At 36.9% G+C, this 26315-nt stretch overlaps 1 protein-coding gene, 1 long non-coding RNA gene and 2 other non-coding genes across 4 annotated transcripts; 1 reads left to right on the plus strand and 3 right to left on the minus strand.

The window, feature by feature from the left end:
- Window positions 1–434: 434 nt before the first annotated feature.
- lrrc75bb (leucine rich repeat containing 75Bb) lies at window positions 435–25165 on the plus strand. Its single transcript, XM_043251052.1, has 4 exons — window positions 435–980; window positions 5166–5294; window positions 11126–11238; window positions 23333–25165. Exons 1-4 carry the CDS (start codon window positions 699–701, stop codon window positions 23904–23906), a joined length of 1098 nt encoding a protein of 365 aa, XP_043106987.1. The 5' UTR covers window positions 435–698; the 3' UTR covers window positions 23907–25165.
- LOC122353141 lies at window positions 2938–5287 on the minus strand. The gene is made up of 3 exons (XR_006251962.1): window positions 5151–5287; window positions 4376–4440; window positions 2938–3156 (listed from the first exon to the last, which is right to left on the minus strand). It is a non-coding gene; the product is annotated as an uncharacterized LOC122353141 (long non-coding RNA).
- trnag-gcc lies at window positions 22729–22799 on the minus strand. The gene has a single exon. It is a non-coding gene; the product is annotated as a tRNA-Gly (tRNA).
- On the minus strand, window positions 22895–22965 carry trnag-gcc. The gene has a single exon. It is a non-coding gene; the product is annotated as a tRNA-Gly (tRNA).
- Window positions 25166–26315: the final 1150 nt, after the last annotated feature.

Here is a 26315-nt window from a genome sequence, read left to right on the forward strand (position 1 = left end):
CCTTCGGTTAGTGCATGATCTCAATCGACTCTTTCTGAATCATTCTGAAACACAACACTTTTTTATGCGAAGCTTGTAAACGACTACCGGTTAAGGCACCGACCAAAATAAATCGCTAGCATACTGTATACATCTTTTCTGAACAATACCATTTAAAGTCTTTTAATACTATGCTACATTATTTAATTACACGGTGTTTTTTTTTGTAAATCACTGCAGATATTTCCGTGGCGTTGTTCTGATTCGTTTTATGTTTGCACTGACGGTTACTGTTGTATAATTTTAGTATATTATACCTATACTGTACGTGCTGACAGGACAGAACGGGTTTTCCATCATAAACGCCGAGATGTTAAAAATGGGAGGGCCCGTGACTCCTGTAAACACATGTGGGAATCGAGCGTTCTAATTGGACCGCGAGTGAGATGTGGGCGTGGCGTTTGGGGAAGCCTGGAAGAACACAAACACATCGGACTCGCGCGGGGGCAAGAGAAACGGGGAGAAAGTGACATTTTTATCATTTCGTGCGCTCAGTATGATTTTTACTTGACGCGTTCGATTGTACTGTACACGACCAAGTGCGATGATGAGCGCGCACCCACTAAAGAGAGCTTGTGAGGTTTACTTTACGCATGCTTTGTGAAAAAAACAAAACAAAACGCTGTTATTTGATTTTGATTTAATAGGAAAGTTCAAACATGGGATCGAAGTTGACCAGGCAAAGTAGTTTGGACAGCCAGGCGACTTTCTTTCGGAGGGGTCGACAGCATCATGAGCGGGATGTGGAGAAGAGGAGTGGAGGAAGAGGAGAGTTTTTGTTCAGTTCTCTCATGCTCAAGTCCGACAAGCTCCCCGGAATGCTGCGCAAATCCAGCCCCAGCCCGTATGTCCGGAGAGTGGCTTGGGTTCGGGAGATCCAGAGCCTGCTGAAGGAGCAAAAGGCGGAGCAAGCCATCGATGTGCTGAAACTGCTCAGAAAGGTACAAATCATCATTTAATAAACCGGATTGCGTAGTTTCATACGCAGAACTACAGGTTGTTGTTGCTGCTGGTGCTGATGATGATGCCGCTGTAGCACGTTTTCACTTCAGAAAAGAAAAATCACGGGTGATGTCTCTCTGTTGGATCTGCACTGCAGTAATAAAGTCAAACCGTATAAATGCAACCTCGTAAAGCATGTATTCCAGTGTGATGAAATTCCAAAACCAATGCAAATATTTATTAAAATCCTTGCAGGAACCTAAATCTAATAGTATGCACTGCAAAGGTTATCAGCTTTGCAAAAAGTTCTTTGGAAGTGCCATGGTACGGGGAGGTAATACCATGGTGGTGTAATATGTGCCAAGGTAGTAAATAAGTAGCCTACTATAATACACCATCATGTTTTTTATCATGGTGTATTACGGTGCTCGCATGTTAAGACCCTTTTCCAAAACAGAATGAGATAAATACCTGTTACTATTGTGTTATTACATTCATATAAATATTATTTAATAAATAATTAAAGTTTGAATTAATTCCCTTAGTTAGGAGTTATGGTCATATTTCTTTTAAATATGGCATGAACATGGACATTCGTTTATATCAAAATCAGAAAATAACCACCGTCTTTTTTTTTCTACATGATTTCATGATTTTTTTGGACATTCGTATTTTTGTACAAGAAAGCACCTTTAGCGATGTTACTTCTAAGTTGTTAGTAAATATATTTCAGATTCTCGTGAGTTTCCGTTAAGTTACTTTTTGTGTTGTATCTCAGATTGTGATGTGCAAACCAGCTTAATAGCTTTTCTGTACGTGTCTGACAGGACCTGTCTCGCAACTTCTTCACAGCCTAATCCAAAATCATCACAGTGACTCAGAATTTGACATAAGTGCTTCTTAAATGTTCTGATTTAATGCATTTAATGCCATTGTCAAAACAGAGAAATCTGTAGACGTTCAGGATGTCACAAAGCTATTGTCTTGATCACGACTGAGAGTAAGCGTAGTAAGACCAGTGGTGCAGATCCAGCGCATGCTATTGGAAGCGCCACCGTTCCAGCTTTGTAGTGTTTACGAGAGAATGAGAACATATTATGGACTTCATGAAGGATTTTGTGCCACTGAATTGTGTTTATTGATTAGCTTGTCAAGAGGGTCCTCAAATCAAGGAACATCTCAATGTATGCAGCTTGATAATGAGGGTCCTCCAGTTCCACCCTCACTGGATAAAAGGTGCTGAGGAAAGCTTCTTTTTATGCAACGTGACTCATTTCAATGTGATGTTCCCTAGCTTGTTGAACATCTGGAGGGAGGCTCTGGACATCTGGATTAAAAGATAATTTGAACAGAAAGAAATGATGGGAGGTCTGATAGCTTGAAAACAGTAATTGTCACAGTTTCTGTGCTTGTTTGTGCGAAAAGATTGCAGAGCGGTTTTCAGGACATTGTTGTGGGGTTGTGTTCTCAATGTTTTGGGGATTTCCTCAATAATGATAATTAAACGATGGTACCTTTAGGCCTGTGAAATAAAATAAAAACACTACAACTACAAATGTCCTGCCCACGATTTTTTGAGAATTATTTTCATTGGCAAAACAGGAAAAAACTGACAATAGTAAGTCTAAAATGTTTTTCAGTAAATATTTGTTGCCTTTAACTGTTTAAAATTAATATCACATGATAGCATATATTTAGGAAAAACGAGTGATATGTTGCGTAATTTTACTCAACTAAAAACGTAATTTTTTTTTAAATTAATTTTCTTAATTTGAGCATTTTATCTGCATTCTCATAAGCTTCGTCTTGCATTTGCACTCTCGAAACGTTGTTGTTTGTTTTTGTTTGTAATTTGTTGACATACTCAATAACGTCAGCTCATATACAGTAAAAACAACAATAACAACATTATCGTAGACAATAAATATGGTCGCTAGAGGTAATTGTTTACCCTGAGTTCACAAGCAAGTTGCGTCTTTATTTTTTTTTTATGCATTTGATTTAAAGTATCCTTCATGGCAGCTGGTAGGCGATGCTTAGTTTGTTCAAATTATTCTAGTCATTTAAATCCGGTCGCTAGAAATGGCACGTTGTCACATGGATGCCCAGCCAGTCGAAAGGCTTTCCAAACATGAAGGCGCCTCACTCACCCCAGCCCCGTAAGCTCTTAACACCCTGCTGGAGGAGAGAAGGGGTCACGTCAAGGCAAAGCTTGCTACCTTTTAAGACTGTAAATTGCTGAAAGAAATTAATTTCTGTGCATTGAAAAGCAGTTTTTCAATTCTGGGAAAAGTGGATTGGATGTTAATCAACTGGGGGTTAAAATGATGGAGAGGGAATGCTTCCTTTTGCCCCGGAGAGAGAGAGAGAGAGAGAATGAACCAAAGAGAGGAGGACAAAAACAACATCCCTTATCTCTGCTGTAGCTCTTCCTGTGCCCTAATGAGTGCAATTCATTTTCCGCCGTTGACTCTCATTGAGCAAAGGCAGGAAACAACTCCTCTTACATGCTCTACTGAGCACATTCAGTGCATGTCAATTCTGCAAAGATTTTGTGGTTGTATAATAACATTGAATTTAAAACGCTGTCTCTTTGATTGCATGTTAATCTCCCAGATAGGACCCTGCTTTGCGATATTGTCTGGGTCATTCCTACCATAGTATATTTTCATGTCTCCATCATACATTGGAGATTGAAGATTAAAATCAAATGAATTAGTTTACTTTTATCAGTATTTTTAATCAGTACATTGTTACCGTTTACTAAAAAAAAGGAACAATTTAGGGAGTTGAAATAAAGCTGCAATAAAATAAACTATTGACATTACTTAGAAAAATGTAAACTTAAAAAAATTAACTTATATATATTATAAAATAAAATAACAAAATTAAAACTTAATTAAAAAGCTCATTCAAAATGTTAATAAATACTTTAATTGTGTATAAATTATGCTAAAATGTTTTTTTTTCATATTTGTCACTCCCCAGGTGCTGTTCAGTTTTACCATAAAAAAGACATTAAATAATATTTCAGATTTTTTCTTCTTCCTCTGATAAAAACATTTTTAAATATACTGTATTGGTTTTACTATCTTGCAGTATCTAACAACAACAGCTAGTTCTTAAGTTACACCATTCTTCAGGAAGTGGCATCATTTTTATTGGATTGTCTCATCATCACAGTTATAAACGGTTAAAACATTAAGTTTTATCTTGACACCCTCTCAATCTTTTACTAAACAATAGTTAATTTTAGCTTTTTATTACATTTGTTCTTGTCAATGTGTACAGATACACAGTATCTTCAAGAGTTTTGCTTTTATAGAACATCTTTCTTAAATCACCGCGCAATCATAATTATTTGGTTGAAAAAGTACTGCGCAAGAGGAATGACCTGTGCTTATGCTTCAAAGATGAAAAACAGCGGGCTTGGAGGAGCTTCCAGATGTCTGGGAATCCCTGCAAAAAGACATGCAACATATCAGTTTGAGACCCAAAGGGAGGTTTCCACTTCCCTAGACTCAGCAGCTTTCCTCCTCCTGCCAGTTTCTGCATCAGTTTCTGTGGGATCTGTCTCTGAATCGATTCACAGGGTGGTGTAGCTGTTGCTTTGTGAAGCTGACGTTCGCCTGAAGGTATCAAATGTGTTTCGCCCTCTGTATTCGCTTCTGTTTGTTCACTTTGTCCCTACTAATTGCGCAAGCCGGTGGATTAAACAAGAAACGTGGTCCTCAGGGAATTCTTTCTTGATTTTCCCGCATGTTTTTTTATCTTTCCCGGCTAGTTCTATCAGATTCGCTTGCCTTGGCTGTTCATTGGGGGGAAAACACTTTAGCTGTCTACGATAAGCCCAGCTAATAAGCTGTCACCGTGTCTACACACACTTTCTCTGCCTTACGTAAAGAAGCTGGACTCAAAGGTTAGCAAGTGCTGGTCTAGCAATAGCTCAACAAACATTTCGGCTTCTATTTAGAGTTTTCTTTCTTCCGTTAGAAGTAAACACGATGGAAAGATTACTTTATCTTCATGTCATTCAAAAAAGCCCCCCGTGTAATCTCGTGGATGGAGATTGGAGGCGTAGGATGAAAGGATTAAGTAGTTGAATATCGAGATTTATCAGTGACCTTTTCTCGCATCTGTAATCCTACATGCCTAACAATCTCTCTCACGTTTTCTCTCGACAGGACCTCGGTCTTGAAGGAACATCTCTCAACGACATCCTGTACAAGAACGCTGCCTTCCTCAACCTAGTGGATCCAATTTCCCATGAGCTTTTGCTCAATTTGGCCCGAGACATGCAGTGTCCAAAGAGGGTAAGCCGCCGGCGCTAATAAGCGAAGATGATGGTAAAAAACAATTTCATGAGGTGGCCAGTCGAAGGGTTTGACTCGATACCAGCCCACAGCTGTCAGCAGTATCTCTGGATCCCCGCTTTAGCTCGAACCAAAACCTGTGCACGTGTTCATTACTCAGTATCCAGATATGTAGAGCGTTTATTTTTAGCTGGCAGTAAGAGGCTTGGCGGGCCAATTCGCCTGTATAAGACCACGGGCAGCTGTCATCCCACGGCCCGGACTGGAGTTTGGGCGCTCACGCTTCAGCCCTGTCCTAAATTAGTTTGCAAAGCGTGAGAAGTAGAGAAAGATGGCACTGACCTTTATTTTGCTCAAGAGAGCCATCAGTGATGTTTTCATTCCATGCTGAAATTCCACAGTTCTGTTTGGACTTAATTGGACAGAAAGGCCAGCGAGAGGAGCACTTTCCAATAATAGATCCACTTGAAGGGGCAAGGCTTGTCCTTTTCTTTCTAAACTTTTTTTTTGAATAGCAAATTGAATCAACATTTGTCATGTTTCCAATATATATGTGCAAAAACGTACTTATAGCTGGGTTTCCGGCTGAAATGAACACTTGTGGCAGTAAAACACCAACAACTCTCACTCATTTTCACACAAATTATTATAACAGGGGCAGATAAGTGTTTAATAACATTTTATTTTTGCACAGTTCCTTGCACGATACTATGATATGACCTCAGTGCATGATTTACCATAGTGCATGGTTTGCAAACAAATATGTTTCGGCGTTTGTATCATATATCTGGCTTCGGTAAACTTGCTCAGTAGCTCACCTGGTACAGCACTACATTTGCATTTAAAACTCAAATTTTAACCAAGGAAGTGAGTCAGTGTAAAAAATAACTTAAAGAATCAAATTACAATAGCATTTACTTCATCATAAAAGCATGTTGTCTCGTGTTTGCCTACACTATTAGTTAGGTTTAAGGTACGGCAAAGAGCTTTGTGATAAAGCGTTATTCTTTTAGTACAACTCCTCAGACTTTCAATTTCGAGCTGATATGATGGTTTTAACAACCAACAAAATAAAACAGATTAGTTTCAGATGAAACTGAATGTGCTCTTGGCACTCTTAAAGTGTTGCGAAACTTGCATGAAACAACATGCAATTTGTCAGACGTGTTGCCACAGTCACGTTTTTCCAGTGTGCCTGGGTTGCATATTTCTTCAACCTCGTCTCATAAAAAGATGTGCCATATTTCTGTGTTTTACTGTACGTTTTGCCGCAATTTCAAAGAGAAATGTCCACTGAGCGGCGCTAAAACCCAGGTTCAATACGTGAATCCTGAGGAACGTTACTAAAAGTTAATGCTCTATCATAAAATATGCCTTACACCAAATCCAACCCTACATCCAATGCTGTTAACAAATGCAAAACTGACATAGATGCGAATTTGTTCATGCAACCATGTAATATCAACTTTTATGCAGGTTTAAACTGTTTTGTCGAACCGTAGTTGCAATGAATTCAAACTGAAGCTCTTCACCTCTCAAGTGAATCTCTGTACTCCGTAAGCTACTGAAAAAACCTACCGTCTGTGAAAACCCATAGATATGAAGAACGTTAGCATCACACATATCCAGCTTTTGGAAACTGCGTTGATATGTACTTCCTGGTACGCATTTTGCTAAAAATTGCACCCAGGTAGGTTAATGCCATGAGACCAGGTAGTATTTCTTACATATAAAGTAGTGCAGAGCAAACTTTTTGTCATTTAGTTTGCATGAGTGATAAAGGAAGATTCCCACTAACAGACCTAACTTAACCTATCGGCTCTCCCTGATTAAGAATGAAAGTGAGGTCATGACTAAATGACTGGCTCTGACATTGCCTTTCGATTGCCTGTCACGTATCGCAACAGCCCATTTTGACAGCAAATCAATGTGAAGCTCGCTAAAGAGCAGGAGCACATCGTGAGCATAAACAATTGTAATAGACTGAATTAGGATGCAGCTCATTAAGCACCCTTTGAATGTGTCGGTATAGAAAGCAGGGTTGTGAACTGTTCAAAAAAACTCGAAATGAAAATTTTAACGTGAATTCAGTTCAAAGAGCAGCAAACATAATGCAGGAACATATTGCAAATTTAGATAGATTTTTGAGGGAAAAGTTTTGGATCAGATCCGAGCTGGACAGTTGGATTAGAGGGAGTATATTAACAAGGCAAAAAGAGTATTCAGGCTGGATTTGTGGTGAAGTTTTCTCTTATTCTCAGTTGGGCTTTTAGTGTGCAGCTGAGAAAATGCTTGCTAGCCTCCTTCAACAGCAGAAGCCTTGAGGAGCTAAGCATCTAAGCCCAGAAAACGAGGGCGAGGGATTGAAGGGCTCTCAATTTTCTCTGCTTCTTTTCTTCCTCTCTGACTTAATAAACATCCTGTTACCTGCTGACAGGTAGACCAAATCCTATCCCATTGAGCTCAGAAAAGCCACCTCGCTTTTCAAAGAAATGGATTCACACAATTTAGATGTCTTGCCTGAAATGCCAAACCTGTTAGACGTTTGTGATGCTTGTAATCAGTGTTGAGGGGTAACTAAAAGTAGAAAAGTTGCACGTAGAGTTGGATTTCATTTTAATTCATTCATTTGTTCAGTTCATGTCCATGAAAGAGATTAAAAAGAAGTGATTTTCTGTTTGAAACTCGCTAAACTCATAAGTAGCCGTGGAATTTTAATGAATCAGTTGGTTCTGACAGTTTGCATAACATGAACTTCATCAGCTGATTGAGAGCTTGCTAAACTCGTATGTAGAAGTTGATTCATTTAAATAAACCAGTTTGTTTGGACAGTTTGGGTGAATCAACCAATGGATGGAAAACCAAATTAATAAGTGACATCAGAACATCTCATTCATTTCAATTTTGAGCAGTTTGTGTAAATGAAAAGTAATGATTCACTTATTAAAACTTTATCTCAGAAGTCACTAGATCCATTTCCAGGAACGTAGTTATAATTTGAAACTTTATGCATCTCAAGTTTAGTGTCGTAATCATAATAAAGATTAATTCATGCAAGTAATAATACAATTCATATAAATAAAAATATTTTAATGAAATAAAATATTGTAATTCGTTTTATTTTAAATAGTGCTGTCAAGTGATTAATCTCAATTAATCCCATCCAAAATAAAAGTTTTTGTTTATATTAGTGTAAAAATATGTTTGTTTATATATTAAATATATTTATATAAAATAGAAAAATTAGAATATGTAAATATATGAATAAATAAATGTAAAATGTTTTCAATAAATAAATAAATAAAAATATATATAGGGTGTGGTTTAGATTAACGGAGCACACACGACAAGTAAAATAAACTTAAACAGATTTAATCCTCTAAACGGGCAAAATAAATATATGCAGGCAGGCAGACCATAAACCACACGTAAGGACCTTGACGATCGGACAAACGTGAACTCAAAACACACAGGACTTAAATACACAAGGAAATTGACTCAATTAACAAAAAACAGGTGAAGACAATGACACAATTAATAGGAACGGAAGGTAGGGCAAACAGAGCACATGACACAAGACAAAAACAATAACACAGAGAGTCCAAAGACGTGACAATATATATATATATATATAATAAATATACATAGTACACATATATAATGTAAAACTTGTTGCAATTAGCCCCTTTGAATAAGTTTTTTTTTAACTTCAAGAATATATTTTAAAACGGCACAATAGTCGTGTCATAAAATTCTCTTTTTTCACTGGAAAGTGTGTGGTCTGTCTTTATGAGCGGTCTGTCTCTGTCATTGACGTGGGTAGCTTGTAGCTTCCCCAGCGCATGCTTATAATACAGCGTAATGTGTGTCTCGCTACACCAGCAACTAATGAAGTTTTGAGTCCCAGGAGTCAGCTGATGGGGATCCTCAATCGCAGCAGTTACTCATGATGGGAATCATGGGAAATATGGAAAGGCATTTTAATGAGCTTTCGTTTGTGCGCTGCACATAGATTTTGTTTTTCATTTAACTGTCTTACAATTGACGTTTTTTCATTAAACTGTAGCGGTTGCGTATTGAGCTATGGCTAATGTCTTAATGTTTAGCTGCTGACTGAAAGTCCACGTAAATCCTTCTGACAATAAAACTCCCTCCGGAGAGCGCGTCATCGGATGGACGCCGTCTTTATTAAGGGAGTTCAATAAAACTAGTCCGATAATTGCTGTCACTCTCTGCTACCAGAAGCCAAATTAATATACATTAAAGATTCAAGAAACGTCTTTGTTTTGACTTAATAACCGTCAGGAGGCCACCGAGATGTACATGTTTATTTCCTGTCATTTCTTAGACTGATAGTACGAGCTAGCCGACTCCAGTCTTTTGTGTTTTTCCTGCCTCGCTTGCGTTGTTTTGCTTTAGCGCTGATTAGATTTACTCAGCTCTGCTCCGGCCAATCCATTTAAAGAGAGAGAGGAGAGCTAATGCCTGTTTCGATGCAGAAACGGCTGCAGGCATTGTTGACCGAAGGCCTTGAGATCTTTTTAAACCAACCTCTCACCCAGTAGTTCAAAATAGCAGGAAATAACTAAGATATTTTAATGGAACATCTCAAGCACCAGTTGCTGCTTTTAAATCAAAATCAATATGATGTTCATGTTTTTTTTTTTTTTTTTTTTGAGACTGTTAAGATTATTTTCCTGACAATTAAGCACGTTTTTCCCTCAAGTATTAATTGATTTATTTTTGGGTAATTCACACCCTCAATGTTTGGTCCTACTTTATTCTAGATTATTGTGTACGTACTTGTTTTTACATTACGTGTACTTATATTTTTAATAATATCCAATTACATTTGTAATACATTTTTGTACTTACATTTATAAATACACTATTTACCCACCCATTACACCTTAACCCACCCATAAACCTACCCACACCACCAAACCCGTCCTTAACCTCAACCGTATCCCTATCAATAGCAGCAAAAGTGTTTTACGGTACAATATGAACAATATAAGTACATTGTACTTATTTTTTATGTAAGTACATGGTAGTTTAGACCACTTATGTGTGACCCAATGTTTTACAAATGATAAAACATACATATTAATCTACATATAGTCAATAAAATTTTCTTTTGAAACAAATTAATCAATACTTTTTCAGCTAGGATTCAGTTCATGAAGACTAATGCCACTAAAATAATTAAATTCACATTAATATTAAGCAGCACGACTATTTTTTTTAACAAATGATTCTTGAACACCCAATCCACATATTACATGATTTCTGAGGTACTATGTGACACTGAAGAATAACTGAATATTGTTTTAAATTTTATTCAAATTGAAAATATTTTAAATTGTAATAATATTTCACAACATGATTGCTTTACAGTATTTCATATAAAGGCAGCCTTGGTGAGCATTAGAGACATCTATTAAAACATGCAAACATTTTATGACTTGATTGATTTATATCGATTATAGGTACTGATAAGTTAATAGTTAGATATCAGTGTATTTTATCATAACATTTTACGAATAAACTACTGCCATGGTTTTGCCACATTACAGTGATTATATCATGTTTAAGAGGGTTTTAGGCAATCTTGTGGCTTATTGGTTAATTAATAAGAATGAAACTAAACCGTAATCAATGACAGGATAACCTGAACAGCCTCAACCCTTTTAATAGCACTACGGTAAACGTTCACGTTTTTTAAGGTTCCCTGTCAGTGACCATAAGCCCTCAGATCGGAGCTTTATTTGGCATCTCGTCTCCCAGAATAGCTCTTCATCACCCGCTTCTCTTCATCCTGACTTTTGCAGGAGTCTGATGCTCTCAAGTCGTCTGAGAAGATCTGCAGGCAGCTGATCTATCACCTGACCCCTCACTCCAAGTGGAGCAGACAGAACGTGCCCAGGAGGAAGTCTCAAGCCTGGTAAGAGTCTTGCTTCTGTCCATCTGTCCCTTACACCTCCACAACAACTGACATCAGAGCTTAGAAAACTCTGAGCTGACAGGTTGAAATACAGAAAACTAGAAGTTAATGAGATTAGCCATTCTTGACGTCTGCATAAGATGCTTAAATAGGTATGAAAGTTTAATTGGGTTAATGTTGAGCTACTTCGGTTGATTAACAGATCACTGACAGTTTCATCATGAAAACACTGTCATCATTTAATCACCCTCACCATCCAAAACTACAGCTTGTGTAGTTAACAAAAAAAATTGAAGTATTGTTGTTTCAGAGAAAATAAAGGTTAACTAAAGTAATTAAAAAAAATAGTAAAGCAAAACGTAAAATGTAAAAAAATAAAATAAATAATAATAATAATAAATAAAAAAATAATAATTGTAATGTAGTTTAACTTGATGCAATAAAGTAAAAATAAAACCGAAATAAGCATTTATGAAAACTGTAGAGACATAAAATAACAAAAGGCTGCAACTACGTAAAATTAAACTGAAAACAAAAAATATAAATACAAAAATTTGTATTCAAAATATTAATTAAAATAATTTACTAATTACCGAAATAACACTGTTGCTGAACAGGAGATTTTTTGAACAGCGCACGACAGTTAAAGTAACAAAAATGAATTTGGACTTTACACTTTGCTTTAAGATTGTTGAAATAGGGCCCCCGAGTGTTTATTGTTTGTTTTATCATGCAATATGTTATATCTTCTGCTTACTCAGTTATGAGTTTAGCTACTTCTCTGGCTATGTGGCTTTTCTGAGGGCGCCCTCTGGAGTCACGTATGAATGATACGGACATCACGTGTTTATAGTGCTAATGGCCAATCCATCCTTTTGGGGATTTTTTGTTTATTGTTTTTTGCAAATATCGGTTCAGGCACCGTTTAAGCACCGGAACCATTTCAAAAGTATGGATTTGGCGCCAGTATTGAACGCTACCCAGCCGGACAGGTGAAACTCAGATGAATGTTTCTCTCAGATGAGTTCTTCCGTCAGATATGGCCGTCTCCCACCAAACAGCATATGAAAAGTCTTTCCCACCGGGCGCTGGGCAGGTATGGCGAAGAAGTCATTAGGAAAGGGAAAGTCTTTTTAATGATATCCATGTTCTCTCCCCATCCCAGAGCAATTAACCCAGTTCGGGAGCTTTCGACAGCTGCAGTTTAGTTCCTCTGCTGCTTGTTTTATCAGCGACTCATCTCCAAACAAGCCCGAACAATAACAAGCCGTCATCGCCGTCGCTCACGTAACTCGTGAACCTCTGCTCTTTCGGTCTCTGTTATGAAAGCCTGATCTGCAGAAATGCCTCCTCCGTTTGTCTTGTCACACTCACGGAGGTGGTCGTGAGGGAAAAGATTGAATGCTTAAGCGGAACAAGACGCCTGTTAGGGTGTGAAGATACTGTCAGGCCGACCGTTGTTCTATTTAGAGGGAAGAGGAAAGATGCGGCGTTGCTGATGCTCTCGGCTTCTAAAGACGTCCCCCATCTCTCTTTCCTCTTTCTAATATTCTTTAGGAGAGCTTTCAGGCATCGATTTTTTTTTTCTGCCTAGCACCTCTCCCAGAAAAGCTTTAAAGAGAGGTTAGGTGGCCGGAGGGGAAAACCTGAAAGACAGAGTATCAGAGAGACTCGAGTAGAAAGAGAGAGAGAGCTGAGAAAAACTGCATTTGTTAGCATCTGTGCTGCTAGAACCAGAGACAAAGGGAAAGCTCATCCAAAAAAGAGATTCATTTACTTCCCCGCAACATTTTTTTCTCAGCAAATGACTTTTAACTTTTGGTCTGTGTGCATTATTTTCAGATTTTGTGTTAAATTTAACCCCCCCCCCACACTGTAGATTGTGGAACTCATTTAAAAAGTGCATTCATAGCATCATATGTGGCAATAATGAGCAACATGTGTGATATTTATGATGGGTGTTTTTGAGCTTGTCCCCTTCACAGTGAATGCGTTCATCTCAGAGTGTCTCTGAGTGTTATAATTCTAATGCATGTAGATAATACGTATGGATTATTTTTATACAATTATATAAAATAATAAATAAATATTATATAATATATTATAGATGTGAATAAGCTTTGAATAAAATAAATACATAATGTTTTTTTATATTTTAGAATAAGTTTTATACATTTTATAAACATTTTTATAAGAATGTCTATTTTATTGTTTTGTTAACAGCTATTTTTATAGCTATTAATATATTTATTACAGTTAATACATATATATATATATATAAAAATATTTTATATTATTATATTATAATAATATTCAATATTTTTGTTTCACTGTTTTAATATTTTGATAAAAATACAAATATATATATATATATATATATATATATATATATATATATATATATATATATATATATATATATATATATAAAATTAAAATTGAATAAAGATAAATATTTTGTATTATTTTATATATGGAAAGTGTACACGTAGAAGTGTATAATGTGTATGTGTGTGTGTGTGTGTGTGTATAAAATGCATTTATACCCCCATACGTTCTTCTGAGATTAAAGTGTTTTGATTACTCATACTTGTAACATTCATTGCAGCTCTGTTGTGTGCCTGTACGCTTGAGAAGACAGTGTTCTTTTGTGATGTTTTAAAGCCCGCTCTCGATTCCAGGCTAATCACCCACATATTCTCAATAGCTCCCGGAAAAGCCCCTCGTGCAAGAGCACGAAACAGCGCAGCGGCAGTTGTTATTTCATCAACCCCGCGCCCCTGCAAGGGAGCCTTTGGCATCCGAGCCGCAACGGCCTCCCAAACGAAATAGAATGATGAATCTGTTTAATAAAGCAGTCGGCAGGGGTGAAGATGAGCCAGCAGCAGCCCTCTGTGTAATTATCCCCTCTCGTACGGAGGTCTCGGCTCTGCTTCGGGGGTCGCCCGCGTGGTGTTGATGCCAGGTTTATTAGGAGAATGGTTTGCGCTCGTATTGAAAGCGGCGAGGAGTGGATATTTGTCAGCTAACATCCTCCTCGTTTTGATGAGAGCTATGTGGAGCGCACCGGCCGCCCGCCCGCCGCCGGGGTGAAACCTGCCCGGTCAGCAGAGCGAGTCTGACCCAGAAGAGGAGCTGCGGACGCTCGCGGTGGCCTGGTTTGTCTGGTGCGTTAGATCACAGATTGAGCTGAACGCATGTGGGGCAGCTTGGGTTTCAGCTTACGTGATGCATGTGCCCACTGCTGGCGGACAGAAGCCCGCACGTGTCCATCGAGAGAGGCTTGGCGTTTTGGCCCACATTTGAAGATGACGCCAACCCCAGCTGAACGATTCTGCATCCCACATCTGTGCTTTGTGTCACATATGTTCCCTCGGACATGTACTCACTGTGCCTTCTTTCAGATTGTAGAAGAAATACACTTGCAGTTTTCCTGCAGTTTTTCAATCCATTTGAAATTTGGCACTGGAAAATAATAAAACACTCATTAGGTTGTGGCATATTCCTGAATTTGATGTGATTCAGTTCTTTCAGACATTTATTTCTAGATACAGATACCTGTGGTATCAAATGGAATTTTAATATACACCTTGATCATTTCTGTTGTCATATTCGTATACCATGGTATTTTAAAATCTTTCATTGCAGAATAATTATTAGATATTTTTGCTTTTTTCTTTTACTTTCCCTTTTCCCATTTTAAACTTGTCAGTGTCATTAATTGCAATATATTAAAAATAGAAAAATAAAATAAATGTTTAAATATAAAATATATGCTTATTTGTATTTAACTGTAGCATGTGTGGTGTTGCCTTTAATTTATGTTGATTTAATTGTAATTTTAAAATAATAGTAATAATTTTTGAAAAATTACAGCTAATGAGAATTTGAGGAAAAGTATACTGTATTATAAAAAAAAATTGAGGATATTTAGAATTTTTGTATTGGAAAAAAAGTACTGGTTAATTTTGTAGCATGTGTGTATTGTAGTGATTTGGCTAACACCAAAAAGAAACCATTATCTAATATAATGTGTACATTTTATCTTTTTTTAAATTATTTAAATCTGTGGTAGTTATCATAATACAGTGACGGTATCAAATCTTATCTATATATTTTGATATATACTAATACTAATTTGTTCTCAAATTGATTACATTTTCTTCATAAATACCCATATTCTCAAATTTAAAATAGCATGTATTTTATTACTGTAATGCATAAAAATATAACTTCATTGCTAGTCGTATTGCCTTTAATTCATTCTGATTTTATTTATTTTGATTAAAAATGTCCTTTTTAATACTTAAAGGAGGTTTTTGTACTTTTTCTACTGGACAACATAACAGAAAGGATGGATGAAACTGATTTCTGTACACTCTTACCTTGAAGCCACTGCTGTTTACTCTCCTTTTGATTTTTTTTTATGTATTTTTTTTCCCGTTTCTGCTTCCTGACCTCCTTGTTGACCGTGTGTAAACGTGTTTGACCCACATATTGTGTGTCTGTTCAGCCCTGGAGAGCCGATGGTAGAAAGGTCATTAGCAGGTCTGACTCATCTCTCCTGTTTCTCTCTTCGCTCTCCAGTTGCCCTGCTTTTATTGAACTAACTGACGTTAAGTTATCACTCTGCTTTGTTCTGGTCCCCTTTGCCCTGGTTGAGGTATGGAGTGACTTCACTTCGCTCAATTTAATCCTATTAGTTTCGCCATTCTGCAGACTCTACCCTGACAACAGTGTTAAGCGGGCATCTTTAAGCCTTATCCGTGATTAATCGCCTGTTGATCTCCACATGGGGAACTTTTGGTACAGAACATTTAGACCCTTGTAAATAACACAACAAGACAATGACTCTTTTCGACCTGTCTGTCATCCTTATCAGTGCTGTGTTGTTTGACTATAGCAGCTTAGATTTGTAATGATTTGTAAAAAGGCAAAAAAATATATTGTTTGTATTCACATTTCTTTCCCTAATTTACATAAAAAAGCTCAAACTTTACTGTTTTAATTTAATATAAAATGTAAAAATAAATATGTAAAAATGTAATTACTATATATATATATATATATATATATAGTAATTAAAGTAATTATATCTATCTATCTATCTATCTATATCTATCTATATATATATATATATATATATATATATATATATATATATATACATATATAAAACAAGCTATATATTTGTTTATAATGGCTATATTATACTATTATAATTAATATAATAATTGTACACATACATATAATTATATATAAATTATTCCTAGAACCTCTTATACTATATATATATATATATATATATATATATATATATATATATATATATATATATATATATATATATATATATTAAATGTTTTAGTATCATGAAAATTTTTGTTTTTTAATGCAATTATATTTATTTTTACTTAATAATTTATTAACATTATGATAGTCAAAAAGTGCGTTCATTACTTAAATATACATTTTATAACGTATTTATTTTTCGTTATGCATTTTACAGCAAAGCCTCGCGCTTTTTTAAGCCTGTTTAACAGAAATATTGGTGGACATTCAAAAGCTGTAACACTATTAGCGTAAATGCAAACAAGAGCGCATAAAATCCCTTCCTCCCGTTGAAAAGCCCTCCAAACGCTTTGATTAGCATAAACATCACATCACTGTTTGTAGCCTTGGCAGAAAGCAGGCGAATGTGCCGACACATAAATTCCCAGAGGGCTGACGCATTAAAAAGGCCGAGCAGACAGTCGTACAGTAGCAGAGCTCTGGGGTGCATCCCTTCTGAAGCAATACATTTTAATGGCGTTTCTCTGGTCGTTTTGCAATGACTCTGCTGGCTGGGCGCCTGCTATGCTACTGTTATATAATCCATCACTTCCTCGCAGACGGGCCTCTCCAATAACTCAACTGTCACAGTCTTACAGGGGCAGATAGAAAGGAGGTGCAGGCATTAGACTCGCGCTTACGAACGCATACAAGCGTGTAGCATTAGCGGGGTTTGAGCTTGAGCTCTGCTTCGAAGCGTCTTTTTTTGAATGTACCAGGGAGCAGCGCTCCTCATCAGACGTTTTAGGAGCACTATGCTATCACACACATCATGTGCTATTATCATCATTTTAATTATTGCTATCATTAGTCTCTGCACTTATCAAAGGGGCGCTCTTTCAGTGGCTGCAAGTATAACGCTACTACACTTCTGAATCGGGCAAGGGGGTGTTTTATAATCTGATTCAGATCTTTGCGCATAATTAGACAAACCTTTCATCAAAATTACTGCGCCATTGAAAGCACCCCGTGATTATGCTGCAAATGGGTCTTCCTTGGGGTTTCTAGGAACAATCGGTCTGATAAGTGAAGTGAAATTGCTAAACCTTGTTTATGAACTTTTATATGAACTTTTAACTTGTCTAGCTCTCATGCTTTATCTAGATTACTTATTATACGCTTTTTAGCCCGTTTTGTACACATTAGCAAGTGTCATGTCCACTGGCATAGTTGGTTAAGCTAATTTAATGTAATTTGTTAAATATATATTTTATGAGAATATAATGGTGACGGAATATAATGGAATATAAATGTGATTAGTAATTCAAAACTGTTTTTTTATTTGGTCAAAACACTAATATATATATATATATATATATATATATATATATATATATATATATATATATATATATATATATATATATATATATACTGCTTAATTTGTAATCAATTTTCTTTTATTTCCTTATGTACAATTTAAATTTTTATGTATTTTTATAATACCACAGTTTAATCATTATTCATATTCATTGTTTATTTTATTTTATTATTTTATTTTATTTTTCATTTAATTTATTTTCTTTAGATTTTGGGGTTAAATGTCAATAATAAAAATACATTAATAGTACATAATTGATACAAATAATAATATTAATAATTTTTTGAAAAATATTTTTAGTTTAATATTTTTTATTGGTATTATAATAATAATAATAAAATATTTGAAACATGTTTAATCATCTTAAAATAATATCACATTAAAAAAACATAAATTATCTTTTATTTTGTATGTATGTATACTTGTGTATTATGTGTATATATATATATATATATATATATATATATATTATATATATATATATTTATATATTCCATTTTTTCATGGTGTATTTTTTCCATTTGATTTTTATTAGCTTTTATATTCTTTATTATTTAATTATTTTAAAATATTACAATAATGCTGTTTTGAGGGAAAATGTGTCTAAGAATCTTGAAATTATTGTCACAAAAAAAGATACATTTTTAATAATAAAAAAGGCTTAATTTTTTAGCTTTATGCTAAACATAATTTCTTGGTTGTTCTCCCTAATCCGTGCCGTTCCTTTCACATTAGCATGTAAGTGTGACTTTCCACTGGCACAGATGAAGCTGCCGATGTCCTGAGATGGCTGCTATTGGAGGGATCTCTCGTGTGATAGTGTGTTGATGTAGTGCTAGCGTGTGTGTGTGTGTTGAGCAGGATTAGCTGCTCCAGGAGCTGGCACTACTTCAGTCTCACACTCACTGTTAAGCCCACAGTGGCCTTCTGACGGCTAATTAAAGCAGGTTGGCGTCAACTCACGATGCCACACAACAAGCGAGGGGTGGGATGATTGAGAGATTGAGGGCAATGGGGGCTGTTTATGGTAGGTGAGAGTGCGATGACAGGCCAGTATCTTACATGATTTACTTTTAGTAAACATCACTGTAAATTCCCATGAACTAAAGCCCACAGTGCTATTTGCACACTTTTTTTCACTTCGCACCAAATAAGATTTATCAAGGGTCAGTTAATTTCATAAAATAGGGACTGTTTATGTGCATCATGCCTCGCTTGTGTAAATGTATTATTTCAAGCAGGTATGTAGAGTGTTAACCTGCAGGGAATTTGTGTGATTCAATAATAGTTCACAATAATAGTGATTCAATATTTCCCCCCCCACTTTTTAAGATTCTAACTAATGAATCACATGAATTTATTTATTTATAATATAAATGATATAAATATAGATATGAAAATACATGTAAATGTTTTCTAAATATATACTGTGTGTGTATTTATATATACATAATCAATATACAGACCTATATTATGCAAATAAAAACTATTTTGTCATTTCATATATGTGTGTGTTTTTATGTATAATTTTATGTTTAGTTTTTATATAATTTATATAATAACATAATGCTTTGCTGGTTTTACAGTTCTTAATAATTATGAATATTTTATATTTTGTTATTTAAATAGATGAATGTTTTAATATTTGTCTTTTTGATATCTTTAAAGTGTGTTTTTTTTTGTTAATAAATACAATGTTTGTTTTTTTTTGTCATTAAAATATATGAAATTGAATTGTATTGTAGCTATAAAAACATGTATAAAGAACTTGTATATAAAAAATGGGTTTGGACTATAGTTAATAGAAAAACATCTGCAAAAAAGTGTGTAAATACTTTGTAAATGTTTAATTATGGCTTTAATATTTTGAGAATTATCACAACAGAACTGCAAATGGTACAGAGAGCCCTTGCAGCTTTTACACCAAGTTTTCTGTCTGCTATCCACATTGATATATATATATATATATATATATATATATATATATATATATATATATATATATATAGCCTCGACTATCTCACCAGTACTGAAATGGGATTAGCCAACTGGAAAGTCATTGTTTTTTACAGTTCACATTAAAGATGGCCCTGCAGTGAAACAAAACCTGATTTCTATCTACAGAAGGCTCAAAGAATGACCGCAAACATTATCCCGGGAGAGATTCAGGATTCATGGAGAAGAGGGGCGAAATCAAAAATGTGATTTTAGACTGTCCGTTCGGCGATGGCACCTCGCATCACATCCCGCCTTTAAATCTAAATAAAGTCCCAGAGACATAAGCATATATATAGAGCATATGTCAAAGTGTCAGTATGGGACAATATTAATGCAAATGGGCCTTCAAACCTGCCACGTCGTCAGGGCTTGCTAGAGAATTCATCTGAAGAGAGTTTTGACAACGTTATTTTGAGAGTCATGCTGGTGTGGTATGTAGATCCGCACTGACAGGTTTTTGAATAGGTTTTACCCACAAGTCAGTGCTGCTGAAGCTCTGCGTGTATATCCCTGGCTTGCTTAGTCAAACCATTTTCTGTTCAAAAGACGTACATCTTTAGCAAATTAAACCTTGTAGCTTGTTGGAAATGAAGGTAGTGAAATGTAAGCACTAGGACTGTCAATTTAACATTAATGTAGTGCTATTAACTTTGTCTGTGTATTCAGTGATATTTCCTGCCACCAAAAGGAAATTTGTTTGATTTGTTTTTTCTGCAAAAAAAAAATTCTTTTGTTAATTAATTAGTCAGAATGTGGCATGTTTTAATGCTTGTTTCCTTGTAGTGTCTAGCTGTTTTTGAGATTACATTTGATAGGTCATGTAAGCTCCTGGCGAAAACATGTCAATATCCCAAAGGGCAGAGTGGATGTACGATGCAATTAGAGCCAGTAGATCTCTCATTAAGCGGGTTGTTCAGTTCCTCTATGGATTCTAGATTGTTCTACAGTTCATTTAATCGATGCATTGATCAGTTTTGTCTCCTGACCTTACATACAACCCTGGAAATCACCTTTTAAATTTTATCATTTCCCCTTAATTTAGGATTTATGTGCACATCAAATGTTTATATATATGATATATGTCTAATATATGTATATATATATTATATATTTCATTATTTGTCTGCCAAATGGCCTCAACAGTGGGCCTTGGCCAATGTAAGCTGCCATGGATTCCAGTCTGAAGGTCTGGCTACTCGAGACTGGTGTTTGATTGACCTGATTATTGGTGTAGTTACAAACTCCACCAGCAGATGCTAACTTCTAAACATGACCAGCCAACCTTGACCTCCTGGGTAATACCATGGCTTCTTTGATGTATCTTTTAAATACCACGATTTATTCATTTCTCACAATATGCTGGCACTTCAGCCTTAAGTGGTTTGTTCCCGACGATCAACAATGTCAGTAGCCCACATTAACAATGTCCCCGAGATAAAGGATAAAGGATGCATTGAGCCTAAACCGGTGTAAGCACCGCCATGTTGCAGATGGCCAACCAATTCTGGATTGCAGTCTGCTACCTACCCCATCCATTCCACCCCCATCCCACCAACTCCAGGAGCTCTCAGCACCCTTCCTCACGACTATGACACCAACACACAGTGTTGTTTTTTCGAAAAGGGCTGATCCGTGCGTTTTGTTTGGCTGGACCTCTGGCTCCTACGCAGAACAGTGCTAGCGGCGTGCCAGGCAGCCCCTGTAGGAAAGCCCTTAATCCAATCAGACAAGCCCAAACTCAGAACAATAGAGCACACGGCGTAGGAAGTCCAAATCCTGCAGTCACAGCAAAAGCCCCTCTGAATGTAATGCTATCATGCCAGGCAGAGGAGAAGCAGATGGACTTTCCCCGCTGCAGAGGGGTGGGGTGCTGCAGGGCGAATGAAGGAGGGAGCTGCATTGCTGTTCACTCGTCAGCTCTCTAATTTAAAGCTTAATTTGGGCACATGGAGCCATTGCTCATGCATAGGAGTCTTTATTACTACCCCTATAGTCAGAATATATGACGCCGATGTAATGCAAAGAATAGGTCTGTCTGCCATAAATATAGAAGCTGATTTACAATTATTTTCAGGAATTGACAACCTTGCCCCCTGGCTGCGATGTCGCCAACTACTTCATCTGCACACAAGTATATGGGGGAGCTGCAGTAGCAGTTCGTCAGAGCAAACCTCACATGATTGCAAACATCTCCATCAGCCCGAGTTTCCACAGTTTTCCGTTTTTGGTGTGTGCACTCATTTTTTCTGACAGCCCCGACTTGCCTGTCAACGTGACCGCTCTGGGCAAGAACAATGACTCATTGAACTCAATCCATCCATCCATACATTCAGTTTCCATGTTTCTTTCCCTTTTTTGCGAGTTTAAGAGAGAAACTAATTCAAAACCCACAGTACTGTGCATGACTCGGTGCTTCGAAATAAGCTTTCAACTGAGGCTGCCCAGTTTCGTTTCTTCGGCTTTGCATATATGGATATGTGGAGGATGCGCTGATTGTTAATGTGCTGTGACAGAGGGGGAAATGCAGGCGCTGTGCAGTTTCATCACAAAAAGCTTTGGTCAACACTGTAAGAAACAGTTGACAGAGTTAGATTTAACTTGCCTGTCAGTTTTTGACCTTTTTGACTCAAGTAATGTAATTTATAATACTTTTGCCTTCTAGAGTAATGTGGTTTCTTGAGAAAGCAAAATGCAGAATTACCCCAGAAAAAAACAAGATCTGCTTCCACATGGATTGCAAAAAAAGTGTACTATCGGTGATGGTTTTGAGAATTTTGTAATCATGTTACTTGGACTTACATGTTCCTTTTCAGGTTATATGAAGGCACCAAAAAGGATTTTGCATTGGCCGGGAATCGAACCCGGGCCTCCCGCGTGGCAGGCGAGAATTCTACCACTGAACCACCAATGCATGTAGCGCAAGGGTTTTTTGTGATATCTCGCTCGCTGGGATTTTAAGGACGTGTTTTAGAAAGTAGTAGATTTGTCTGTAAGAAAAGGTACTATTGCATTGGCCGGGAATCGAACCCGGGCCTCCCGCGTGGCAGGCGAGAATTCTACCACTGAACCACCAATGCATGTAGCGCCAGGGTTTTTAGCGCCAGTTTGTGTTCTCTCGCTTGCTGGGATTTCAAAGACTTGCCTTAGTATAACATTCTGTGAACCAAAAAACACACACACACACACATATAACATTCGTAAAAAAAAAAAAACACACACACACTTTTGCATTGGCCGGGAATCGAACCGCGGGCTCCAACATGACGGGAGGAGGTTTTAAGAAATGCTTTCTTAAATTACCACATTATTCTGTAATAATGTCTGAGTAAATAATGGAATAAAAAAATGCCATGTTTATTTTATTTACATCATGACTGACACAATAACATTACAAGCATGGCATTCCAATGTAATATACTAACACTATTTTTTTTTCTTTCACAGTTTAAAAACTACACTGAAAAAGAAATTAACAAACGATACTGTGGATCTGTCTGGTATCCCCCTTTCTGGCCGTGATCTACATCGTGTGGCATACTACCTTCAAAACAGTGGTTCATCCGTGACAGCAGTGGACATCAGCTTCACAGATCTCCAAGATGACAGCCTGCGACTTCTTTTACCGTTCTTAGGAGTGCTACCCAAGCTCACCACCCTTGCAATCAACGGTAACCGACTGACTGTAGCTATCCTTAAAGACCTGATAGAGGTGGTTAAGGACCCCAAAAAGTTTCCCAGTTTGGCCTGGGTGGACCTGGGCAACAATGTGGACATCTTTACTGTGCCTCAGCCATTGCTGGTCGCCCTACGCAGACGTTTTGGAATGAGAAGCAGCCTACCTACCATCTACGAATACAGCGAGGGTCAAGGCAGCAGCTACTGCCTAGAGACTTCTACTGAGGAAATCAGTGTGTTCGACGAGGAAGAGGAGGATGAAGAGGATGAGCTGGAAGATCATCTGGTGCTGGAGCCCTGGAGTGTAGAAGAGAAAAATACATTGCATTACTGTGAAAGGTGATGGACTCTGCTGTTCCTTGTGGTTTGGTATTGTTCTTTTGTTATTCTAACACTCAAAAAAAAGTGTATCAACATTCTGAAAGCATTAAGCACCCTTTTCACACTAAACCTAAATGGAGTGCCATGATATAAAATGATCATGTAAAGTAGGTGCCTGGAGGTGGGATTTCAGAAAGATCGCGACCCGTTCCTCACTCCCACAAACTTTAATCTCAAATCCACTCGCTGCAGAATGTAGTCTTGTTTGCAATGTTAATCTTAAATTTAGGGTCAAATACTAACTGACCACATGTAAACTAACAGAACGAGACCTACAACGGTGAACACAAGCCAGTCTTTGCTACCCACATTAGCAACTTTTAGGCTTCTGATGTGAAACTTTCACAGTTAACTTGTGACAGATACGGCAAAATGCTCCCCTCTGAGAAAGCTTTTGTCCAGGGCAGATTCGCCTCAATTAGACGAGCGCTGAGAGCGAGGAGAGGTGAGAGAAGAGAGAAAAAAGGCTGCCGGAGGGCCTGAGGGCTAGAAGGGATACTGATGTCTGTGTGTTTGCGTGCGTGCGTGTGTGTGTGTGTGATGTTTTTCTGTGGAGGCTTATGATGCAAATGTAGCTTCAGCCAGAGCTCATTAAACAGGACACACAGGCAGCTGAGAGACTAACAATGCCACACAACCAACATGATTATTTTTCATTAAATCGCATCCAGTTTGCAACAAGGGATGACATTATAAGACACATAAACACCTGGCAGTGTTTCATCAGCGCAAAGCCATGTTTGTATGGTAACGGCGAAATTGATTTAAATACTTTTATAGGACGAATAAGTTTTATTCATGTCAGTGTTTTGTATTTTTTAAATAAATTTGATGTGACAGAGGTTATTTATTAATTATTAATGCTGCGCGTGTGTGAATGCATGAGTGTTTGACAGTAAATATGACCTTTTGAGTCGTTTTACGATGCCCTTTGCTCCACAGGTGGTTTTTCCTTTACAGGCGTGCGTCTGATTTGCACTTTACATGACAGGCCTGTTTAGTTAGTTGCCTGGTCATCTCCATCCTTTTATTTGATCATATTTGTGACTCCAGCCTCAAAATTTTCTTTGTAGTTTAAAGACAACGTGTTGGGTTCTAGTATAAATGTCGCAAACAGTGTGATTCATATTGCTTCAAGCACCTGGATGTCCTTGTCTTATTTGTTTTATAATAAACAATGATCGTTCTTGCTGTGTGAAATAAACTCCGTTTGTAAAAACACTGGATTGTGTTTATGAGATGACAGCTCAGGAACTGGATTTATCCTGTTTTTGTTTTTTTGTTTTTTACCTGCCAGATGTGTTTTTCTCTCATTTGTTTCAGTACAGTAAGTAATTACAGGAGTGAGCGGTGCTGGGATGTATAATTAAATTTATCGTAGTCTCTTACAAAAAAGATAAATTCATACACATATGGGATAGTATTTATACGGTACACTTAAAAGAATATTAGTGCTTGTGCTATATTCAAAAACATGGCATTACTATATGCTTTCCAGTCTGTAGTGCTGTCCTGTACAGAAGGAAAGGTTTGTTTTGATAAGGTTTTCTTCCTCTCTTCATTTCTCGTTCCTGCTGCGATCAATACTGATGGTTTCTGTGTCTCTGTTTGCTTAATGAGAACAGTGCTCTGTGTTAGCAGACAACACTTTCTTAATGAGACTCCATAAGTCATTTCAACAGCTGGCAGCTTTCACGGGGCAGCCGCTGGATCTCCACACCGCAAACAGAGCTCCAGTCCGCTAATGCAGCATTCTGATTATCTTTTTTATTTTCGCTTGTTTACAAAAAAAATGACTTCTTCTTATACTGCTGTGTAGGATTGTTTTATGGCTACAACAGTGCACCGTTAAATACGTCACTAAATACGCTTGTTAACAAAACTGGGAATGATTCTTGTTTTGAAGCAAAATGAGGCAAGATTGTTATCCCTTTTTAATTTTTTGCTTTAATGAATAATTTATGCAGCATATGGTCGAATATATAACCAGCCGTTTGGATTTACAGAGAGGTGATTTAAATGAAAGTATGATTGATTGTTTTTTAATCTCCTCTGCAGTAGGCTTGGATTAGGTTATTGGTTTACATAACCCTGAAAAAGTCAATGACCTTCGATACGCGCATCTCTCTATAATGCACACAGTGACAGGAAACAGCTGTTAGAGTCGTCTTGTCTGAAGTGCAGATGTGCCTTATGACAGACGAGAGTTCACTGTTCTTTTTTAAACTATGTGTTTTGGACTCTATTTGGACTCTTTGACTTTTTTGATCTTTCTTCTTTTCTTTTCGGCCTTGGTTGCAAAATTCATCTGTTTCGGCCCAGGCCTGTCCCTGGGGTGCATTAAAAGTCTCTGAGGGTCTGTGTCAGTGTC

The sequence above is a fragment of the Puntigrus tetrazona genome, chromosome 10, assembly GCF_018831695.1.
Source record: "Puntigrus tetrazona isolate hp1 chromosome 10, ASM1883169v1, whole genome shotgun sequence".
Lineage (NCBI taxonomy): Eukaryota > Metazoa > Chordata > Actinopteri > Cypriniformes > Cyprinidae > Puntigrus > Puntigrus tetrazona.

Coding starts and splice junctions, on each gene's coding strand:
- lrrc75bb (XM_043251052.1), top strand. CDS start 699: ATGGGATCGAAGTTGACCAGGCAAAGTAGTTTGGACAGCCAGGCGACT. Junction 981..5,165: donor TGCTGAAACTGCTCAGAAAG/GTACAAATCATC, acceptor TTCTCTCGACAG/GACCTCGGTCTTGAAGGAAC. Junction 11,239..23,332: donor AGGAGGAAGTCTCAAGCCTG/GTAAGAGTCTTG, acceptor TTTCTTTCACAG/TTTAAAAACTACACTGAAAA.